The 18,954-nt window shown below is 51.5% G+C and overlaps 2 protein-coding genes across 3 annotated transcripts; one reads left to right on the top strand and one right to left on the bottom strand.

The window, feature by feature from the left end:
* Positions 1 to 302: 302 nt before the first annotated feature.
* CHPF2 (chondroitin polymerizing factor 2) lies at positions 303 to 5,320 on the bottom strand. Its single transcript, XM_063160166.1, has 4 exons — positions 5,049 to 5,320; positions 2,686 to 3,250; positions 2,062 to 2,244; positions 303 to 1,778 (listed from the first exon to the last, which is right to left on the bottom strand). Exons 1-4 carry the CDS (start codon positions 5,318 to 5,320, stop codon positions 516 to 518), a joined length of 2,283 nt encoding a protein of 760 aa, XP_063016236.1. The 3' UTR covers positions 303 to 515.
* Positions 5,321 to 5,772: 452 nt separating this feature from the next.
* Positions 5,773 to 16,232, top strand: ABCF2 (ATP binding cassette subfamily F member 2). 2 transcript variants are annotated; one of them, XM_063160383.1, is made up of 15 exons: positions 5,773 to 5,822; positions 6,041 to 6,208; positions 8,299 to 8,511; positions 9,451 to 9,633; positions 9,931 to 10,102; positions 10,228 to 10,323; positions 11,381 to 11,483; positions 11,568 to 11,663; positions 11,764 to 11,883; positions 12,420 to 12,509; positions 12,729 to 12,839; positions 13,097 to 13,159; positions 13,628 to 13,756; positions 14,862 to 15,065; positions 15,668 to 16,232. In XM_063160383.1, exons 2-15 carry the CDS (start codon positions 6,055 to 6,057, stop codon positions 15,803 to 15,805), a joined length of 1,872 nt encoding a protein of 623 aa, XP_063016453.1. In that variant the 5' UTR covers positions 5,773 to 5,822; positions 6,041 to 6,054; the 3' UTR covers positions 15,806 to 16,232. The 2 variants fall into 2 exon arrangements, with proteins under 2 accessions (XP_063016453.1, XP_063016365.1); XM_063160295.1 differs by lacking the exon at positions 5,773 to 5,822 and having other exon boundaries at positions 6,014 to 6,208.
* The last annotated feature ends 2,722 nt before the right edge of the window (positions 16,233 to 18,954 follow it).

An 18,954-nucleotide genomic window follows, 5' to 3' on the forward strand; every position in this document is an offset into this window, starting at 1 on the left:
TACCTTTGGAAGAGCCAAAACCACCAAAGTGAAAGTGGTTGAACAGCTTTGTCCAGTTAACACAGACAAGCTGTGTTTACACCCCTTGAAAAAGTGAAATGCATAAATACAAAGGAGGGTGCAGCAACAGCCCTGAAAATAGCACAGTCAAGGTAACTTTGTCCAAGTACACAGCTAATACTCATTCGCTCCCTGCACTGCTCAGCAGAACTACATAGCTTTAAGTAAGGTCCATTCTACTGCTTGTTTACATCCCTCATCCCAGAGGCTGCAAAGTTTAGAAGTGATGACATTACTCTGCCTGGAAAGGAAATTAAATTTATTTTTAAAAACCCCAAAACAAACCAAACCCCCTTTATGGAAACAGCCTCATTCCATAGCCCATGTGCCTCAGGATCTGGGAAAGCCTTCCTCCTCCCTTGACCTCACATACCCTTCACCCATGGCAAGGCTGGGAAGGGGATGGAAAGTGCCGAGTGTTAAGGTGCTGAGAAGCTCTTGATGTTTCTCATCTCTCAAGTGCTGTTGGCCTGTTCCTGCTCAAAGAGGGCCATGGCTAAATGTGAGCGGGATGCGAGTCCTTCCAAGTTACTGAGCACACAGCGGTGGTACAGCTCCTCGCTGAGCCGGGGATTGCAGCTTCTCAGTGTGTATTTCTGCACTAGCCCTGGCTCCACAGCCCTGAACAGGTGCAGGCCAGAATAGTGCAGGAAGACATCAAATACCTCCATGCTCTCCAGCACCTCATCTCGGTCCAGGATATCAGCTGCGAGCTTGGTACGTGCTGTCATATAGTCAGAATTATAAAAGCAGGCCTCAGCAAAGGAATGTCTGTCAAAATGCCCGTCTCTCAGGAAGTCAGTGTTGGAGGATGCTGTCTGCTCACCACGGTACACCAGCGCAGGGTTGAACTCCTGGAAATGCACAGGGAAGAAGACTTGCCAATTGCTGATGGTATTCATGCGGCAGCGGTTCAGAAACTCCATGTTGATTTCGGTCCAGACACTGGCCAAGAAAAACAGAGTGTCCACAGGGTGCTTCTTTGAGACTATATCCATGAGCTTCACTTGCGATGGCACCTCTGTTTTAACACTAATCCACGGGATTTTAACGTCTGCATAGCGTTTCTCTAGCTCTCCCACCATGGCTTTGACTCCAGCAAAAACATCCATCTGACCAACTCTCTGAGCATCATAGGGATGGTAGATAAAAAGCAAAGTCAGCAAGGCATTATCATGTGTGTCCAGTGTGTTCATAGCAAACATATCCAGGAAGTTTGCTACAAAATCCAGGTCCTGCACTGTCAAGGGAAGCACCAATTGCACTCGTGTGGCCTCTGTCACATATGGCATGGGAATAATTTCCACCTTGCTTAAGGGTCGGACCAAGCTGACTCGCTTGGCCAGAACATGACTGTGACCCTTCTGGGTGGCAGCCTCCAGGAGCAGGTCCAGGGTGTATTCCATGCCCCGTGTGGGGTCGAAGCGCCGGTAGCCGTTCAGCAGCTGCCGCTTGCTGAAGCGGAGCAGGGGCTGATAGAGATGGTTCAGCTGCTCCACCGCAGACTCGATGATTTCACTGACATCTGCCTTACTGGCTCCAGAGAGCTCACACTTTGGGGAGCCGTCAGGACAGGAGAACAGGTGCTGTTCTGTGAAGTAGTCCCAGCTGATCACCTCAAAACGAGACTTTGGAAGGAACGGGGCATTAATGCCCACAGGCCAGGTCACACCTGCCTCACCGGCAGGGGTCAGTGCTGTGAGGTTCCTGATCTGCATCTGTGCAAAGAGAGAGCACAAACTGATCGCCACTATGTTCTCAAAGACATCTAGGCCAGCTCCTCCCCAGGCCCACCTCACCACCTACAACTGTATATGGGTAGTGCCACACCAGGAGTTTTGGGTAACATGGGATCAGAAGTTCTGTTTCTGAGACAAGGGACTACAGCTTGTGTCTGATTGACAGTTGCCCACAAACAGAAGCAATGATCTTCCTCCAGAGTGCTGAAAATGAATCCTCCGTTGGGTCAAGGAGTTTTTGCAGGTAGCCCTCCCCACATACCTGGAGGTCCTGGATCTCCTGATAGACTCTGTCCAGCTGGATCCTGCTGAACTGCTTGTGTAGCCGGTACATCAGAGTCATGTCAGAAACAGGGTGCACGGCAAGAGCTGCTTGGAAGTCCTCCTCCTCCTCCTTCTCCGGCTCAGTATTCTTGGCTAGCTCATAAGTGCGGTAATGCTGGCCCTGAAGCAGACAAAAGCCAGAAAGACCGGCATGGAACTTGAGTTCATAGAGCAGCTTTTCCTCACCCCATACACACGCCTGCCCCTCTTTCCATACTGACTGCAGTACCCAAAAAAAAAAAGGGCTAAGTTGTCCATCCCACCCTGCACTGCATTCGCACTTGCTTCAGTACCAACGTACCTTTTATCATGCCTTCAAAAACCTGTGAATCAGCCCTGCCAGTAAGGCTGAAAATTAAATCCCGTGTGTGCTCTCTTCCTCAACATCCCAGCTGTGATTCTTGCCCCCCCACCAACACTGCCATAGCACAGAGCCCTTCCTTCCTCTGGAACTCATAGCAGCAGCCCACAAAAAAGCCTCTTGGCTATGCAGTAGAGAACAAATCAGATTCTGGGCTTTGTCAGGCTCAGCTAACACAAAATCTGAGCAGGGAGGCAGTACCTGGAGCTGGGAAACACAAGTGATGCCAAGGAAATCAATGATGCAACGACCTAGCCACTCATCTGGGCGCACACTGAGGATCTCATTGCGGCAGCTGTCCAGGTGTGGGTGCAGCTTTAGCAGGAGACTGCGGGACAGCAGGTAGCCAAAGCCCCCGTGACAGTACCGGGCCTGCTCGTCTCCCCCGATGAACTCCTCTGCTCGGCCCAGGTACACATCTTGGTTAATGCTCAGGTGTGTCACCAGAGCCTTGACCTGCTCAGCTTGGGCATAGGTGTCATCCTGCATGATGTAGAACCAGTCATAGTCAGAACCAAAATGCTGGTGGATATAGTTCATGGTCTCATACATGAGCCAAATGGGCCTCTCGTCACCGTGGGCCACCAGCACCATGCCATGGGGCACCTTGGCACTGCGCAGCCCCGTGAAGTACAGCAGGCGGGGGAAGTGGTGGGCCACGGTCTTGTTCACTGCCACGGCCAGTGTGTTCAGCGTGGCCTTGGAGGTCAGCACAGCCACAAACAGCCTCTCGTGGAATCCCAATTCTGTCTGAATGTAGCGAGTTCTGTAAAGGAAGTACATACCTACGTGACAAACAACTGGAGGAGAAAAAAATCAAAGAATTATGGTAACCTGGGACACGTCATTAAATGCTGGAATCTACCCAGGGCAAAAAAGTCAAGCCTGGTCATAGAGGTTGAAGAGAAGACTCCCTAGTGAAAATCCCGTTTTGTAAAAACACTTGCTTCTTTCAAGGTAGCTACAATCTCACATTATCTATCTGAGCTAGAAAACTGTACCACTGCAATTAAAATTAAAATAGCACAGAGCTAACCACTTAGAGCTTAGTACATGGTGCAGTTTAGCAGGTATGCTCAACAAAAACACGGGAATGATTGTTGAGGAGTCTCTAGTGCTGGTGGCTGAGGTGTGCTGGAGTACACCAGCTGCACATGGGGCCCTGGGTGCTGGGAGATCACTGAAGACCCAGGCCATGAGCCAGCAATGGGTGCTGCTCTTTGGCCTCACAAACCCCTGCATAAAGCCCTGCAGGACCCAGTGAACAGTGAGGGGACTCCAGACCAAAAACCACCACTGCACCAAGGGGCACGTGAGGAAACATGCAAAGAATACACAGACTGTGAGGGTACAAAAGTCCAGGGGTCTCTTTGCTCAGGGCCCCTCTGCAGAGGCACCACCCTGAGCTGTTATGGTGTTGCTACACCATTAGTGAAATACTAAGAGAAACCAGGGACTCTGCTATAGGAAACCTGGGGCCAAGGAAACTTGTGTGGCAGTATGAGCGTGGTGTGTGGAAGGAGTTGAGCAGGGCCCCTCTTGGGTCACCAGAGCTGTATCTGCAAAGGAGCCTCGGTCCTGGCAGGGGCAGCCCCGGGGGCACAGGGGCAGTGTGATACCCAGAGTGGCTCCTGGATGGTCAGGCAGGAAAACTTCCTTAACACATACACTATCATTAATTGACCAGTATTTTCCTAATGAGTAGACCAGTTAAAACAAATTTTAAAGAATAATTTAACGTGTTCTATTAAACACAAGTAACAAGACAATCCCCAAATCCCAGAATGGTTTGGGGCAGAAGAGACCTTTAACATCATCTAGTCCCAACATCCTGCCACAGGCAGAGACATCTTCCACTAGATGCTCCAAGCCCTGTCCAACCCAGCCAGGGACACTTCCAGGGATGGGTCAGCCACAGCTTCTCTGGGCAACCTGTGCCAGTGCTTTGCCATCCTCACAGGAAAGACTTTCCCCCTAATATCTAATCTATACCTACTTCCCTTCAGTGTGAAGTCATCCCCCCTTGTCCCATCACTCCATGTCCTTGTTAAGCAGTCTCTCTCCACCCTTCTTGGCTGTTCGCTTTGCAGTACTGTAAGGCTGCAGCTAGATCACTGTGAAGCTTCTTTTCTCCAGACTGAACAATTCAAATTCTCTCAGCCTTTCCTCCACTCCTCCAATCATCTTGGTGGCTTCCTCTGGATTCACTCCAATAGGTTGAGGTCCTTTTTGTGTTGGAGACCCCAGGACTAGATGCTGCATTGCAGGTGGGGTCTGACCTGAGCAGGGCAGAATCAGCCTCCCTGTACTGAGAAGAAATATTCTTACACTTCTTAGGCAGTTTTGCTGCCTTTTTTTCCTCTCAGGATAATTTCCTGAACGCATCTCTTACACCCCTTATGGCAACAACCTTGGCCGTTACCTTGGTGCACCACACTGTCACTACACAACTTATTTCAAACATCAGATTTCATCTTGAACCTGCTCAATTACACGCAGACTTAAAAGTTCCCACGAGAATATTTTGCTTGAAGAAAATCCAGGCCAGAAAAAGCATGCCTTACCTGAGCACTTTTTTGTAAGGCTTGTTGGGGTCTCTGTAGTACGGCACAATCCGCGGCCTGAAGTCCTCGTGGCCCGGGCCCGGCCTCCCCTCCGCCGCCTCGGGCGGATCGCCGCGAGCGGGCGGCGCGGGCGGGCCCGGCGCCAGACAGCGCTCCTCAGCCGCGCCGTGGCTCCAGGAGGCGCGCAGGAGGCTCAGGCTGCAGCCCAGGGACAGCCCGAGCAGGAGCGGCAGCGCGGGCCGCAGCGCGCCCAGCACCGCGCCCAGGCGCATCGCGGCGGCTACGGCCGGGCCGAGCTCCCGGGGCAGCAGCAGGACATGGCGGGCGCGGGGCGCTCGGGCGGCAGCGGTCCCACGGGACGGCGGGCCCCGGGCTCTGTTACCCGCAGGCCGGTGACAGGACAGAGAGCGGGCCGCAGCTCCGGGACGGGAGCTCGGGGAGTGACGGCGGCCTCGGCCGGGCCGCGCTCCGCCGCTGCCACCTCACCGGCAACATCGCCCCGCGCGCTTCCGCTTCCGCTTCCGCCCTCACTGCTGCCTGCGGGCCGCTCTGGCCCGCCCCGCCGGCGCCTCTATGGTACCTGCGGGGGCGGGGCCGGGCCGGCGCGCGGCATGCCGGGAGGCGCGGCGGCGTGCGGACGGCGCTGCCCAGGGCCGCGCGCCGCCCGGCGCCGGTGACGGTCCGCGCTGCGATTGGCCGGTGCGCCGAGGGGGCGGGGCGCTCGCACGCGGTCGCGGCGGGGCTGTTGCGACAGAAGGAAAGCGCGAGCGGCCGGTGCGGGCGGGCCCGGGGAGCCGAGAGCGGGGAGTAGCGGGGCAGGGCCGGGCCGGGGTGGGCGGCGCAGCGCGGCGCGGGCAGCCCGGCAGGCGGGCAGGAGCCCTCGGCGGGAGCCGGCGGCGCCGTGTGCTCCGGGCCGGGGAGCAGAGGCGGGGCGACCCGGGCCGGGCCGGATCGACGCGGCCTAACGGCGCCTGTCGCCCCCTCTGGCGTAGCTCCCACCCGTGCCATGCCCTCTGACCTGGCCAAGAAGAAGGCGGCCAAGAAGAAGGAGGCGGCCAAGGCCCGGCAGCGGCCGCGCCGGGTCCCGGACGAGAACGGTGATGCCGGGCCAGAGCCGCAGGAAGTCCGGCCCCCGGAGGCCAACGGGACGGTGCTGCCAGGTGAGAAGCCGGCCGGTGCTGTGTCTGCCCCGCGTATCGCAGGCCGGGGGCCTGGCCGGCGCCGTTCCGGCGGACCGTGTGCGCTCGGCTGTGTCCCGGGTGGGCGAACCGCGACATTGATGTTCTGATGAGACGCCTCGGCGTGGGTTGCGTGGAACCGGCGGCTGCAGTAGCTGCCGTCGGAACCGCTCTGCCCTGAGGCAGCAAGACAGCCGGGGGCTCCGCATGGGCCGTGTGTGTGAAGGATGCCCTCGCTTGAGGCACGGCAGTGTGAAGATGGAGGGGGCTGATGGTGTTTTCCCCCTCTCAGTCACTGTCCCTACCTTCTGCTACTTGATGCCCAGACCTGTGTGGGGTTTCTCGGGTTTTCGTTTCGTTTGGAGTTTTCTTTCCTGCTGTGGAAACCACTGTAGAGTCTAAATCAATTCTCTTACTGCTATTTGCTGTGACTCTCTGCTCACCTGTTTCTCTGAGAAGTACCTGGTTTGCAAAAACTAAGAGCCTGCCTCTAAAAGAGGCTTGGTGCCTGTTAAAGAGAGAGGCTTTGCCGCAGGGAGCTGTTGGTCGTAAAGGAAATAGGGCTGGAAACGCTTACAAAGAGTTCATTTTTGGGCCTTCCTTTAGCTCAGCTGGCAGCCCGCAGTGTTCTGTGGGGCTCAGCCCGCGGTGCGCCGTGCCAAGCGGCGGGGCCGGTACGGGCCGCGGGTCCCAGCGCGGGCCGGAGCTCCGTGAGGCCCCGGCGCGCGGGGGCCGCCCGGCCCGAGCCGCCCAATCGCCGCCTCCGCCGGGTCATTTGCATAGCGCGCTGCTATTGGTGCAGCGCGGGTGGGGCGGGGCCCGCTGCTCCCGGGAAGGCTCCGCTGCACCGGCGGCCCCTCCGGGAGCGGGCAGAGCTGGGGGCCTGGCACGGCGCTCCCGGGCACGGGTGCGGTGCTGGGGTGTCCTTGCAGGGCCGGGACTGGGGCTCCATGGTCCTTATGGGTCCCTTCCGGCCCAGGAGATCATGTGATTCTATGCGGGTCAATACCGGCGTGTTTCTTGCTGAGCTATTGATGCATCGGGGTAACACTCCCCTACCCATTTTCACTCACCTGTTTCATTCTTTGTGGTCACTGCTCTGTGGCATTGCCCAAAGGAGTCCTGTATCAGTGCCAGTGATATTTTTTGCGCCTTGGCTAAGGCACGTTTGCCACGGTGTTAATAGTGGTTTTGCGGAGTGGGTGATTTCACCCAGAGTGCTGGATGCTGACAGGCAGGGTGTCATTCTGCGCTGGCACAATCAGAAGTCAGGTCTGCCTGCCAGGATCCCCAGTGCCATTGGCTGCTTCAAAGGGCAGCATCTCTCACTGGGTGAAGTTGGCCTGTGACAGAAGGTCAGCATGACAGGAAGGATGGCAGCGAGCCTCTGGCACAGGCGGCACAGAGAAGCTGTGGCTGCCCCATCCGTAGAAGTGTCCAAGGCCAGGCTGGACGGGGCTTGGAGCAACCTGCTCTAGTAAAAGGTGTCCTTCTCCATGGCAGCAGGTTTAGAATTAAATGCTCTGGAAGATGTAACCCAAACCATTTTGGGATTCTTTGATTCTATGATTTTCTTGTACTGTAGGAGGAAAGGAAGAGGGAACATGCAGACGAGCATTGTAGCTTCTCAGAAAATTAGTACGGACTGTTCCACTGCTGCTTCTCTGTTCTTAGCTTTCCCTTTGTTTATTTTCTAGTCAATTCATTTTTTGTCCAAGCCTTTTCTTACACTTGCAAACAAAACTTTGTACACTCTACTCCTAGTCTAGTCTTTCCTGCAAGTTTGGGTTAGTCCCATCACATTCAGAAAACGTCTCACTGTTGTGTCTGCTCGCTTAGTTCTGATGGTCCAGTTTTGTTTAGATGACATTTAGATATTTAGCTGGTGGAAGTTCCTACTAGACTGTATATATCCTCCTGCTAAGCTGAAAAGCTGAGTGTCGTTGCATCCTGGTCTCCTTAGCTCTTCTGTAGAAATGGGAGTTGTTTTTGTGGTCCTGGGCCTTTTGGTGCAGGGGCTTATGGCTTCCCTTGTGTTTGTAAATCAGTAACACTTCTGGTCTTCTCTACAGAGGTGGATGCTCTTACGAAGGAGCTGGAGGATTTTGAGTTAAAGAAAGCTGCTGCTCGAGCCGTGACAGGAGTGCTGGCCTCCCACCCCAACAGCACTGATGTGCATATCATCAACCTCTCCCTGACCTTTCATGGCCAGGAGCTGCTGAGTGACACCAAGCTGGAGCTGAACTCTGGGAGACGCTATGGCCTCATTGGACTCAATGGCATTGGTAAGCCGAGGGCAAGCACCGTGGCTCCCTGGAATTCAGCATAGGTCTCTGCTGAGAAGCTGGGCAGGTGCAGGTGGGACATGCTGGAAACCAGGAGGGCTGTTAGGCAGATATGGATGGGACCCAGCAGTTTCTGTTCTCCCATATCTCCACCCAGGGGGGGGATTACTAGGATTGCTGATAGTTGTCTGAGATTGCATTCTAGATTTGGACTGTGCTTTTGATCTTGTTTCTGTGGAGAGTTGGGAGAGTTGTCTGGGAGCCGTTAATCTTCCTGATTCCTGTTTGCCTGATTAGCCTAGTAGAGCCAGTAAACCCAGTGTTGTTGGTGTTAGTCAAAGAACTTGTACCGTATGGAGAAGTAGAAAACGTGTGGTTTGGCCTAACTAGGGAAACAACTGTACAGTCCATGGAGAAAGTGATGCTACACTGAGAGATGCAGAATATGGCTGTGATTAGGGAGGTGCTAGTAAGAGTGACCATCTGGTTTAAGTTTCGGGAAAACCCAGGTTGTTTAGGGATGAGTGCATTACTTTCCTCTGTGTTAGAAGTCTCTGGAATCTGGGATCGTGATACCAGCTGTCAGACCTGGTTAGACAGCAGAAACTACAACAGAGATAAAGTTTCCAAAATCTGGGTAAGGGCTGAAGTGCAGTGGTTTCCAAAAAGCTTCTTCATGTCTCAGTTCTGTCTTTGGGGTGGTGAGCCTTAGCAAGGAGGGCAGCCTGTCCTACCGAGACAGTGGGCTCTACTGTGCCTCCAGTTCTTCTGGCCTCTTGGGAAAAAAATTCCCCAGGATTTTCTGAGGTTGGAAAGAGAAGGAATCACAGTGGGATCTGAGTGTATGTGATCTGTTTCACTGTGACGTTGTATCTCACTGACTCTCACTGACATTGTATCTCACTGACTGAGCAATTAATTGTGATTATCTGCACACAGGGAAATCCATGCTTTTGTCAGCTATTGGGAAGCGAGAAGTGCCCATCCCAGAGCACATTGACATCTATCACCTGACCCGAGAGATGCCTCCCAGTGACAAGACCCCTCTGCAGTGTGTGATGGAGGTGGATACAGAGAGGGCCATGCTGGAGCGAGAAGCAGAGCGTTTAGCTCATGAAGACGGTAAAGCTTCTCATAGTCCCAAGAGACATTTCCTCCCTTTCCTTCCCTACCAAAGAGATTGGGGCTCCTTGGGAAGATTTCACATGTTGTGGTACCTGTTTCCCCCAGCTGCCCTGTACTAATGGGCACAGATGACACTTCTTTGGATGAATTATTCCGTGCGGTCTTAAGAAGTGTTTCAGGCTTGGCCGTGGAGGGGGCTTAGTAGGAGCAGAGCAGAGGGGCTGTGAGGTTTCCCAGCTGTGCAGCTGAGAGCCCTCTGTGGGCAGGGGTGCTGACTGGCAGGCTCTCTTTCAGCGGAGTGTGAGAAACTCCTGGAGTTATATGAACGCCTGGAGGAGCTGGATGCTGATAAGGCAGAAGCACGAGCCTCACGTATCCTTCATGGCTTGGGGTTCACGCCAGCCATGCAGAGGAAGAAGCTGAAGGACTTCAGTGGTGGCTGGCGAATGAGGGTAGCACTTGCCAGGTGAGTGAGAGTGCGTGCCTGCTCGTGACTGCAGAGTCACAGGCAGTTGTAAGGACTCAGAGCAGGTTGAGAGGCTTTGGGTTCCCTGCACTTACCCTATGCTGTCATCTCCCCTGTCCTTGCAGAGCACTCTTCATTCGGCCTTTCATGCTGCTGCTCGATGAGCCCACAAACCACCTTGACCTGGATGCCTGTGTGTGGTTGGAGGAAGAGCTGAAAACGTAAGCATGGAGGAGTTGGGTGCTTCTGTGGGTTGTGCTTTTCTGCTTGTCAGCGTGTGAGCTTGAACATCTTGTCAGCACCTAAGCAAGTTCTGCAGGAGTAACTGTATAGTTCTTGTGGGTGCAAAACTGTTGCAGTACCAGTGACACCCGCTTGCTGCTGTGTGAGATTCTTTGACACAAGGATAAAGAATTCAGTTCAACTCCCTATCTCCCTGGCACTGAAGAAATGAGAAATGCTGATTTGTACTCCCAGGTTAAAGGTGCTTCCTTGAAAGCCAGGAGCAGGCCTTGGCAGCCTGTGTACCAGCATTATGTACTGTACTAGTACATAATGACCTTTCCAGACCTGGCTCTCAGCTCATCTTCCTCCCCACCATTCCTCTGTTTTCACAGAACTGTAGTATCTGAGTGTGTTGGTTTCATCTTTTGCTAGTGTGTGAGCTGCCTGCTTTTCATAACAAAGGTAAAATGTTAAGGTGTAAGGCAAAAAGCTTAGGAACAGTTAGGATGCTCAGGTTACGGGGTGTGCATTAAAAGAACTGTATTGTGAGAAGGGCTTTGCCTTTGCAGAGGTTTTCCCATCAGCTCTGTCAGTTGAACCTTTTGTGTCCTTGCTTTAGAAGTGAGGTGCTTTAGAAAAGAACTTTGAACCTCTTTTGGTGAGGCTTTAACCCTTCATTGTACGGGTTTGGAGCAGAACCAGCTGCAGTGTGCATGTGGTTGGGAGTCTGTACTGAGGGGACAGTAAGCAGCCAGGGTTGAAACCTCTTAGAAACGTGATGCCAGTGGAGGCAGCTGCATCAGTGACACAAGTCACTTGCCTCAAAGGCAATCAGCTCTGGACTTCTTGTGGTAACAGGCAAAGACTATGTAATGGTCCGGGGTGTTTTACTACAGTGAAAACTGTTGGCAGGATTTACTCACTGCAATTGGTTGTAGCTGCTTCACTGCTATTTACCAGAGCATGCATATAAAGCCTTTGTCACCATCAAACGGCCAACAAACGGAATTTCTTTTCCTAATTGAGTCTATAATAACTTACGTGGTGCCACAGGTTCAAGCGGATTCTTGTGCTGATATCCCACTCCCAGGACTTCCTGAATGGCGTCTGCACCAACATCATCCACATGCACAACCGCAAACTCAAGTACTACACGGTGAGTGAACAGAGCCCCACGTAACCAGAGCAGGAACAGGGGCTGTTCTCGGGACACACCTGATGTGCCATGCTCTCTTTCCAGGGAAATTATGATCAGTATGTAAAGACCCGCTTAGAGCTAGAGGAAAATCAAATGAAGCGATTCCACTGGGAGCAAGACCAGATCGCTCATATGAAGGTACCTGCCTAGCTGCATGAGCACCCTCCTACCCTTTCAGTGGGCATTCCTGCCCCTCATCAGCCTTATCACTGTGCCTTTTGGCTGACTCTTTTTGCAGAATTACATTGCGCGGTTTGGCCATGGTAGCGCAAAACTGGCCAGGCAAGCTCAGAGCAAGGAGAAGACCCTTCAAAAAATGATGGCTTCTGGCTTGACAGAGAGAGTTGTGAATGATAAGGTAGGATCAGACGTGGAATTGCATCTAGAGATCTGTATTTGAAGGACTACAGGAGGACAAGGGTCTTCAGCAGACAGTGGGAAGGGCTGACAGAGCTGGTAGCAAGAACAAGATACCCTTCCTTGATGCCAAGTAGCCCTGTACTCAGCATGGAGTAATGCTGAACAATGAGAAGGAGGAGTTTTCTAGGGGAGGGAAGTGGAGTTGTCTTATTAATAAGGCTGCTTTGCAAAAATCAGAAAGGAATGCCTAGGGCTCATAGGAGATAGGAGAGGATGCTCAGTGCACCTTTTACTTGTGTTAAGAATGCAGACCCACATTTGTTTCAAAGGAAAAGAAATAGAGGTTTATTGGCCAGCAGATGAGCTTGCAGGCAGCTCATAAGAATAAATCTGAGTTGCAAGAAGGGCTTATAAAAAGTCACAATCTGGTGCCTTTGTCTACAGCTGATGTTGGTAGTGAGGCATGGTTATACTGGAATGAGTGGGCTGTCCCATGATGTGGATGTCTCACAGGTGGATATTCTGTGTTAACAGACTTTGTCATTCTACTTTCCACCCTGTGGGAAAATTCCCCCTCCCGTCATCATGGTGCAGAATGTCAGCTTCAGATACACCAAGGATGGGGTGAGTATGGGACTATGCATACAGAGATCACTTGTATTCCTGCTTCTTTGGGAGTGGGAGACTTTTGGCTGAGCTTCCTGAGGGGGCTGCAGTATATGGCTAGTGGAGCAAAGTTCTTGGCAGTGCTAATGCTGGGCCTGCTGGGGACAGAGCATTACAGGTGCAGCGGGGAGGTTCTGGAGAGTACTGAAAATGTTTTGTGGTTTTTGTGGTTCGCAGCCGTGGATCTATAATAACCTGGAGTTTGGGATTGACCTGGATACTCGTGTAGCTCTTGTTGGACCCAATGGAGCTGGAAAGTCAACACTGCTGAAGCTGCTCACAGGAGAGGTTTGCTCTGTGCATTGTCTACCTTGCTCTGGGCCTTTGCTTTTGGAAGAGTCTTCAGCAAAGTGCACTTGTTTGCCAGAACACCCTGGTCAGGCCTTAGAAGTCCTGTGGTCTTGTGAAACATAGAGCTTTTTCACTCATATTACCTGTTCAGACTGTCTCCCCTGTGCCAGACTGGAGATGGCTGGATTCTGTATTTCTGGCATATTACAAGAGGAGGGCTTTCCTGCTGAAATGATTTTATCTTCCCCTTCTAGCTGCTGCCCACAGATGGGATGATTCGCAAGCACTCTCATGTGAAGATCGGTAGATACCACCAGGTACTCCCTACAGCAGCCCCAGGGGACAGGGAATCCTGAGGAAAAAGCTGTCAGGAATGAGGAACCTTGTACCTCCAGTTCTGCTTCTAAGGCCTCTCCCAGTGCTGCCTTTCTGTGTCTGGAGATGGGGGAAGGAGCTGTTCCATGGAATGGGCTCCTGCTCGTGTTCTCACCCTGCAGAGAGCCTGGCTGTGGTCCTTCCTGTTCAGTCTCCCACCTGCTGCAACAGAGGTGGTGCCTTGTGTTTGGTGGTGAACAAGCCTCCTGTTCTGGAGCAGACTCCTGTTCCTCAAATGGCAGTTATTAAATTATTCCCTAGTAGTTGGGCACAGAGGCTGTTTGTGGGTGGGATTATTGGCTCATGCGTTCAACTGCTCACCTGGTACCAGAGGGGTGCAAGGGGGGAGTGCTTAGGGCCATGGAGTGGTTGGCCTGCACAGCCTGAAGCTGACTTTTCCTTTCTGTCAGCACTTGCAAGAGCAGTTGGACTTAGACCTCTCACCATTGGAGTACATGCTGAAATGCTACCCAGAGATCAAGGAGAAGGAGGAGATGAGGAAAATCATTGGCAGATATGGTTTGACAGGGAAGCAGCAGGTGAGTATTAGCTGTTGAGGTTTGCTTTTTGTTCATTAGGGGAGCAGAGGTTCTGTGTTTTCTGTTACTTTACTGATACCTGACAGTGTGGTTCAGTATGCAGCATGCCACACCACAGCATCAAAATGCTTTTTCCATCTCTGCCTTTGAAATTACAGAAAAAATTAACCCACAGCTTATGGAAACTTTGTTTGGATCACAGCAGTGTGTGGGTTGGAAGGGGTGACTCCCTCACACTCCAGGTGAAAAGAAAGCAAGTTCTGGTATATTGCTAGACCTGAGCATGTTTAATTATAATTTGAAGTATTTTGCTTCTCTTATTTCCGAGATGAATGCCAGGCAGAAGTGCTAGAAGATTCTCAGTTGTTTGTAGGGTCCAGTTGGCTCAGGCAAGAGGGTGGGCTCACCTATGGTGCTCCAAGGCCCAGCATGACACGCTCCTGTACATGACACGTCCTGTGTGTGACAGTTGTCCACACTGCTGCAGCTCAGCATTGATTTTTACATTGGTTTTGCCCATTTATCACTGCAGAAGCTGAGAGTAGTTTGATTGTTGTGTCGGTGAATACCAGTCATACCAATTAACTGTCCTTACACACCTTTGGCACAAGCTGGGTCTTGCTGTGTACAGTCCTTCAGAAACCCTGGAATTCCCTTTTTCCCAGGGTGGGAGAAGGTTGGTGTAGCTATAAGGCTAACTGAAGCTGGTGTGGGTATAAGGCTAACTGAGGTTGATGCAGAGGTAAGGCTGAGGTTGGTGTAGCTGTAAGGCTGAGGCTGGTGTGGGTATAAGGCTGAGGCTGGTGTGGGTATAAGGCTGAGGCTGGTGTGGGTATAAGGCTAACTGAGGCTGGTGCAGGTGTAAGGCTGAGGCTGGTGCGGGTATAAGGCTAACTGAGGTTGATGCAGGTGTAAGGCTGAGGCTGGTGCAGGTGTAAGGCTGAGGCTGGTGTGGGTATAAGGCTAACTGAGGTCAATGCAGGTGTAAGGCTAACTCTTGTGTCATGGAGCTGCTGGGAGCCCAAGGTGAGACCCAGGTGGTTTGGGGCAGGGTGGCAAGCTGTCAGGTCCCTGCAGAGCTGCAAGCCATGTGTGTGTTGGGCAGGTGAGCCCCATCAGGAACCTCTCTGATGGGCAGAAGTGCCGTGTGTGCTTTGCCTGGCTGGCCTGGCAGAACCCTCACATGCTCTTCCTGGATGAGCCCACCAACCACCTGGACATAGAAACCATAGATGCACTGGCAGATGCTATCAATGAGTTCGAGGGAGGAATGATGCTTGTCAGCCATGACTTCAGACTCATCCAACAGGTAAGGACAGTTGTGAGTTTTGTCAGAGCACCTTTCTAACATTTTAGTCATGAAAACCAGGTGTTTTCAACTGGCTGGCTCTTACTCATCCCAAAAAGATGGGTGGGTGAAAAAGAAATTGTGACTCCCTTACTGCAATGTTAAACAATTGCTGAGCTAGCCCAGGAAAACATTAGGTGCTTAAAATAAAATAAAAACCACCACAAATGTGAAGTGCTGATCGATCCCCTATAGCTTTGGCTGCAAGTTCAGATATGATTTTATTTTTCACTGTGATAGATCCAAGTAGTTCAGGTCAAGAACTACTTTTGTTTCAATTACCAATTTAGCAAGAAAGGCTTTTCATCTTAGTCCATGAACAAAACCAGAAATACAGAGGGGCCTGGGACTTTCAGTTCTAAAATCTTGTACAAATTATGCAGAAAACACCAGGGAAAATATTTCCCTGTCGATACTTTTCTTTGATAGTCTAAATGTGAAGGTTATCAAACTTTTCTTGCAAGACTTCAGAGAGTAGTTTTTAGTTAACTTTATACTTTTGGTAAGATTATAAAAATTTGTACTGCAAACCTCTCTCCTCATCGTGGTGTGTTGTCTGTCAGGTGGCACAGGAGATCTGGGTCTGTGAGAAGCAGACAATCACCAAGTGGCAAGGGGACATCCTTGCCTACAAGGAGCATCTCAAGTCGAAGCTGGTGGATGAGGACCCGCAGCTCACCAAACGGACCCACAACGTGTGAGCTGAGGAGCCCCCGGCCTGGCCACGGCGGGGCACAGCTGCTGCTCCCTCTGGCTGTGTTCTAGGATTGCTGCAATACTGCTTCCCCTCGACTTGCCTTGCACCTCTATGTCTGGACAGAGCTGTTCTCTTCTGATCTGGCTACATTTGGGCAACTGTTTCCTTACCTAGACAACGTCCCATCTGAGCCAGGCCTTGGAATCTGTTGGCTTGGGGTCACAACAGTGGCCATTGGGGTGTCCAAGCTGCAGTGATACACAAGTGGAGACCCCAGCCCAGCTTCTCCTGCCTTTTCCTTCCCAATTTCTGCTTCAGTTTAGATACTTCACTTCAAACTCCTCTGGCCTTGGTTTGTTTTTAACTATTATTTAACAGTGTAATTAACAGATCTGCCTGAGAATCCATCAGTCAATAAAGAGAGAAAAACAGTCTTGTCTTGTTTTGTGAGCCATGGTAGTTGGGTTGTGCTGGGGTGAGTGAGCAAGTCCTGAGCTTTGAGTGAGAGCAGCTCTGCCTGCAAAGTGCTCAGTTCCTCAGTGGAACCAAAGCTGTGGCCAGAACCTGAGAGATGTGGGTGGGGAGTCCTGAGCTGTGCAGGCACTGAACAGGGTTCTCACTCTGAACACTGCATTTCCAGTGAGTCCCTGAACAGGCCACGGATGCCTCTGTCACGGACAGTGACAGACACAACCCAAAAGTGTTCCACAGATCATTGTTAGAGGCAGAACACAGATCTGTGGGACACCAGCCTGTGTTCTTACAAACACACTGGCTCAGGTGTGGTGTTTTGCTTCACCTTGAATTGTCTAATAATAAGACTAAATAATGTAGGGATTTTGGACTCTGAACTAGTTCCTTGTAGGTTTAACTAAAGACTAATCAGCTGAAATTTAATTGTTATTTTTGGTGTCAGTAACAGATTTTTGGAAAAGTTGGTGTTCAAACCTCACCCTGAGCCACAGAAGCTTGAATAAAACACATTTTTAATTTAATACTAGAATAAAAAGTACTAAAGAGAAAGGTAGGTAGCAAATTGAACCTAATAGGTTTTTTGATCATGGGTCATCATTTGAATTACTTCTGACCCATGAGAGTGACAGCCCTGGTCCCAGGAGAGGCTCGTGTAGCCCAGCAGCCCATGTGGCAGCACTAGTGCCTGGGTGTATGGAAGGACAGGATGAATGAAGGAGTTGTGCTCCCATGCAGAGCATTCTTTGGTGCCAACGGACTGACTTTGACTTATAAGAAGTCTTTCCTTATTTTTCTTTCCCAAAGGGCCCATCCAAGTTGTGACTGCTGCTGTGGAAACACTGAGTGTCATCCATAGGACAAATGTGAGCTGCTTCTAGTAGATCAAAAAGGACCCTTCAGGTTTTTACTGGTTCTAGCAATGACCTGAGAGGAGAAAAAGAATATGTTTTCTGGGAAAATTATGCCAGTTAGTATAAGCGCTTCCAAGTTAGTTTTGCAGAAAAGTCTAGATGGTAGTAAATGTCACCTGGATTAATATCTCACAGTGGAGGACTTGGAAGTTATCAGGTAGAGTGAGGGTGTGAAAACTCACGGAAGTGATTACTCAGAAGACTGATGGGCCACAAAGTTTAACAATAATAGATTAATACAGGTCTGTTTGTGCTCCTCTCTAGGTTGTAGGAGGTGCTGGTGAGTTGGAAATGGTTGTGAAGTAGCTCTGAGAATGGTGAGGTCAGAGTCCTCACTGAAGCTAGAGCTATTTGTCCTGAACTTTTTCTTACCGAAGATTTGGCAACAATAAATTTCAGTACATTTCAGATTTGTAGTAATAAATGGAAAATACAATCTTACACTGAGTTCTTTGGGAATGGTAAATCCTGAGAATGGCTGGGGGATGCTGGGATGACAGGGGCAGTAGTTGGAGCATTGTTGTAGCTCATGGAGCCAGGAAGAGCTCTGTCACCTCTCTGCTGCTGCTAAGAGAGAGGAACTTAGACCTCTCTCATGTATAAACAAGGACCACAGATACATGTTGGAAGCAAAAGCAGCTGTAGCTGCACTAGGGGTGACAGTAGGGCAGGACTTGTGAAATGGAATCCATAAATGTGCTTTAGCAGCCTTGGTTTAACCTCATTTTGTTGTGTGGTGACAGTGTGTTGGGCTGTGCTGGAGCAGCTGTGGGTGACATGTCCTGGAGCGCTGATCTCAGAGACAGAAACAAGCTGAGGCAGTGCCACTTCAGGCTGTTTCAGCTGAGAATTTTCTGGTTTTACAGAAAAGCAAAACTGTTGATAAATTACAAGAGTCGCTCCTCAGGTGCTAGGATGGTCATTTCTGTAAAAGAAGCGACCCAGTGCCTGCACAATCACACTTGCCTCTTGTCCACAAGCAAGGTTGGCTCTAGCACAGCCAGAGGGGGCAGGTGCAGGCTTGTGGGATTCCCTTGTGTGTGTGCTGCAGGTGGATCCATATCCCACAAACCAGCAGCAGCAGCATGAGGCAGGCCCAGCACAGCAGCCTGTACAGCCTCTAGCCCATGCAGTCCAGGGAAACAGAGGGTAATTCCCAAACCTGAGGGTCCGAGGCTGGCTGTACTGCTCTGTGGACCACCTCCACCCTTGGTGTGTGAAGACATCCTGTGCCTAATGCTGAGTGACCAGGTGCTGTTCCTCCACCCACGGGCTCCTTCCAGCTAAATGGGTTTTTTCCAGAAAAGACAGCTGTGTGTTTGTCACTGTGTAAGGCTGTGTGTCACAGACAGGGCGGTAGCTGGGGAGGGATACAACAGCCCCCAGCTCCTTCAGCACAGGAGTCCCTCCCTGTGTGCTGTGGCCAAGGAAACACAGCTCCCATTGCAAGGAGTGGTGGAATGTCCCTCCCAGGGTGGGCCCTGTACTGCTCCTGACAACACAGGGCCCCTTAGGAAGCACAGGTGGTGATGTCCCCTGCTCCTCACTGCCAGTACTAGTCACTCCTGTTTCAAGAGGATGCCAGATCTCCACAAGCCCATTCTCCTTCACAGATGCACTGACACGACCATTGCAGCCTGCACTGCCTGATCACTGAGGTTTCAGTGTCTGGGAGCAAGAACCTCGCTGTGGCACTGCCCCCCTTGTCACTGTGACAGTCACTCACACCAGGGGAGGGTGATCAGGTGCCTCCCCATAGGACAGGCAG

The sequence above is a fragment of the Melospiza melodia genome, chromosome 1 (genome assembly GCF_035770615.1).
Source record: "Melospiza melodia melodia isolate bMelMel2 chromosome 1, bMelMel2.pri, whole genome shotgun sequence".
Taxonomy (NCBI): domain Eukaryota; kingdom Metazoa; phylum Chordata; class Aves; order Passeriformes; family Passerellidae; genus Melospiza; species Melospiza melodia.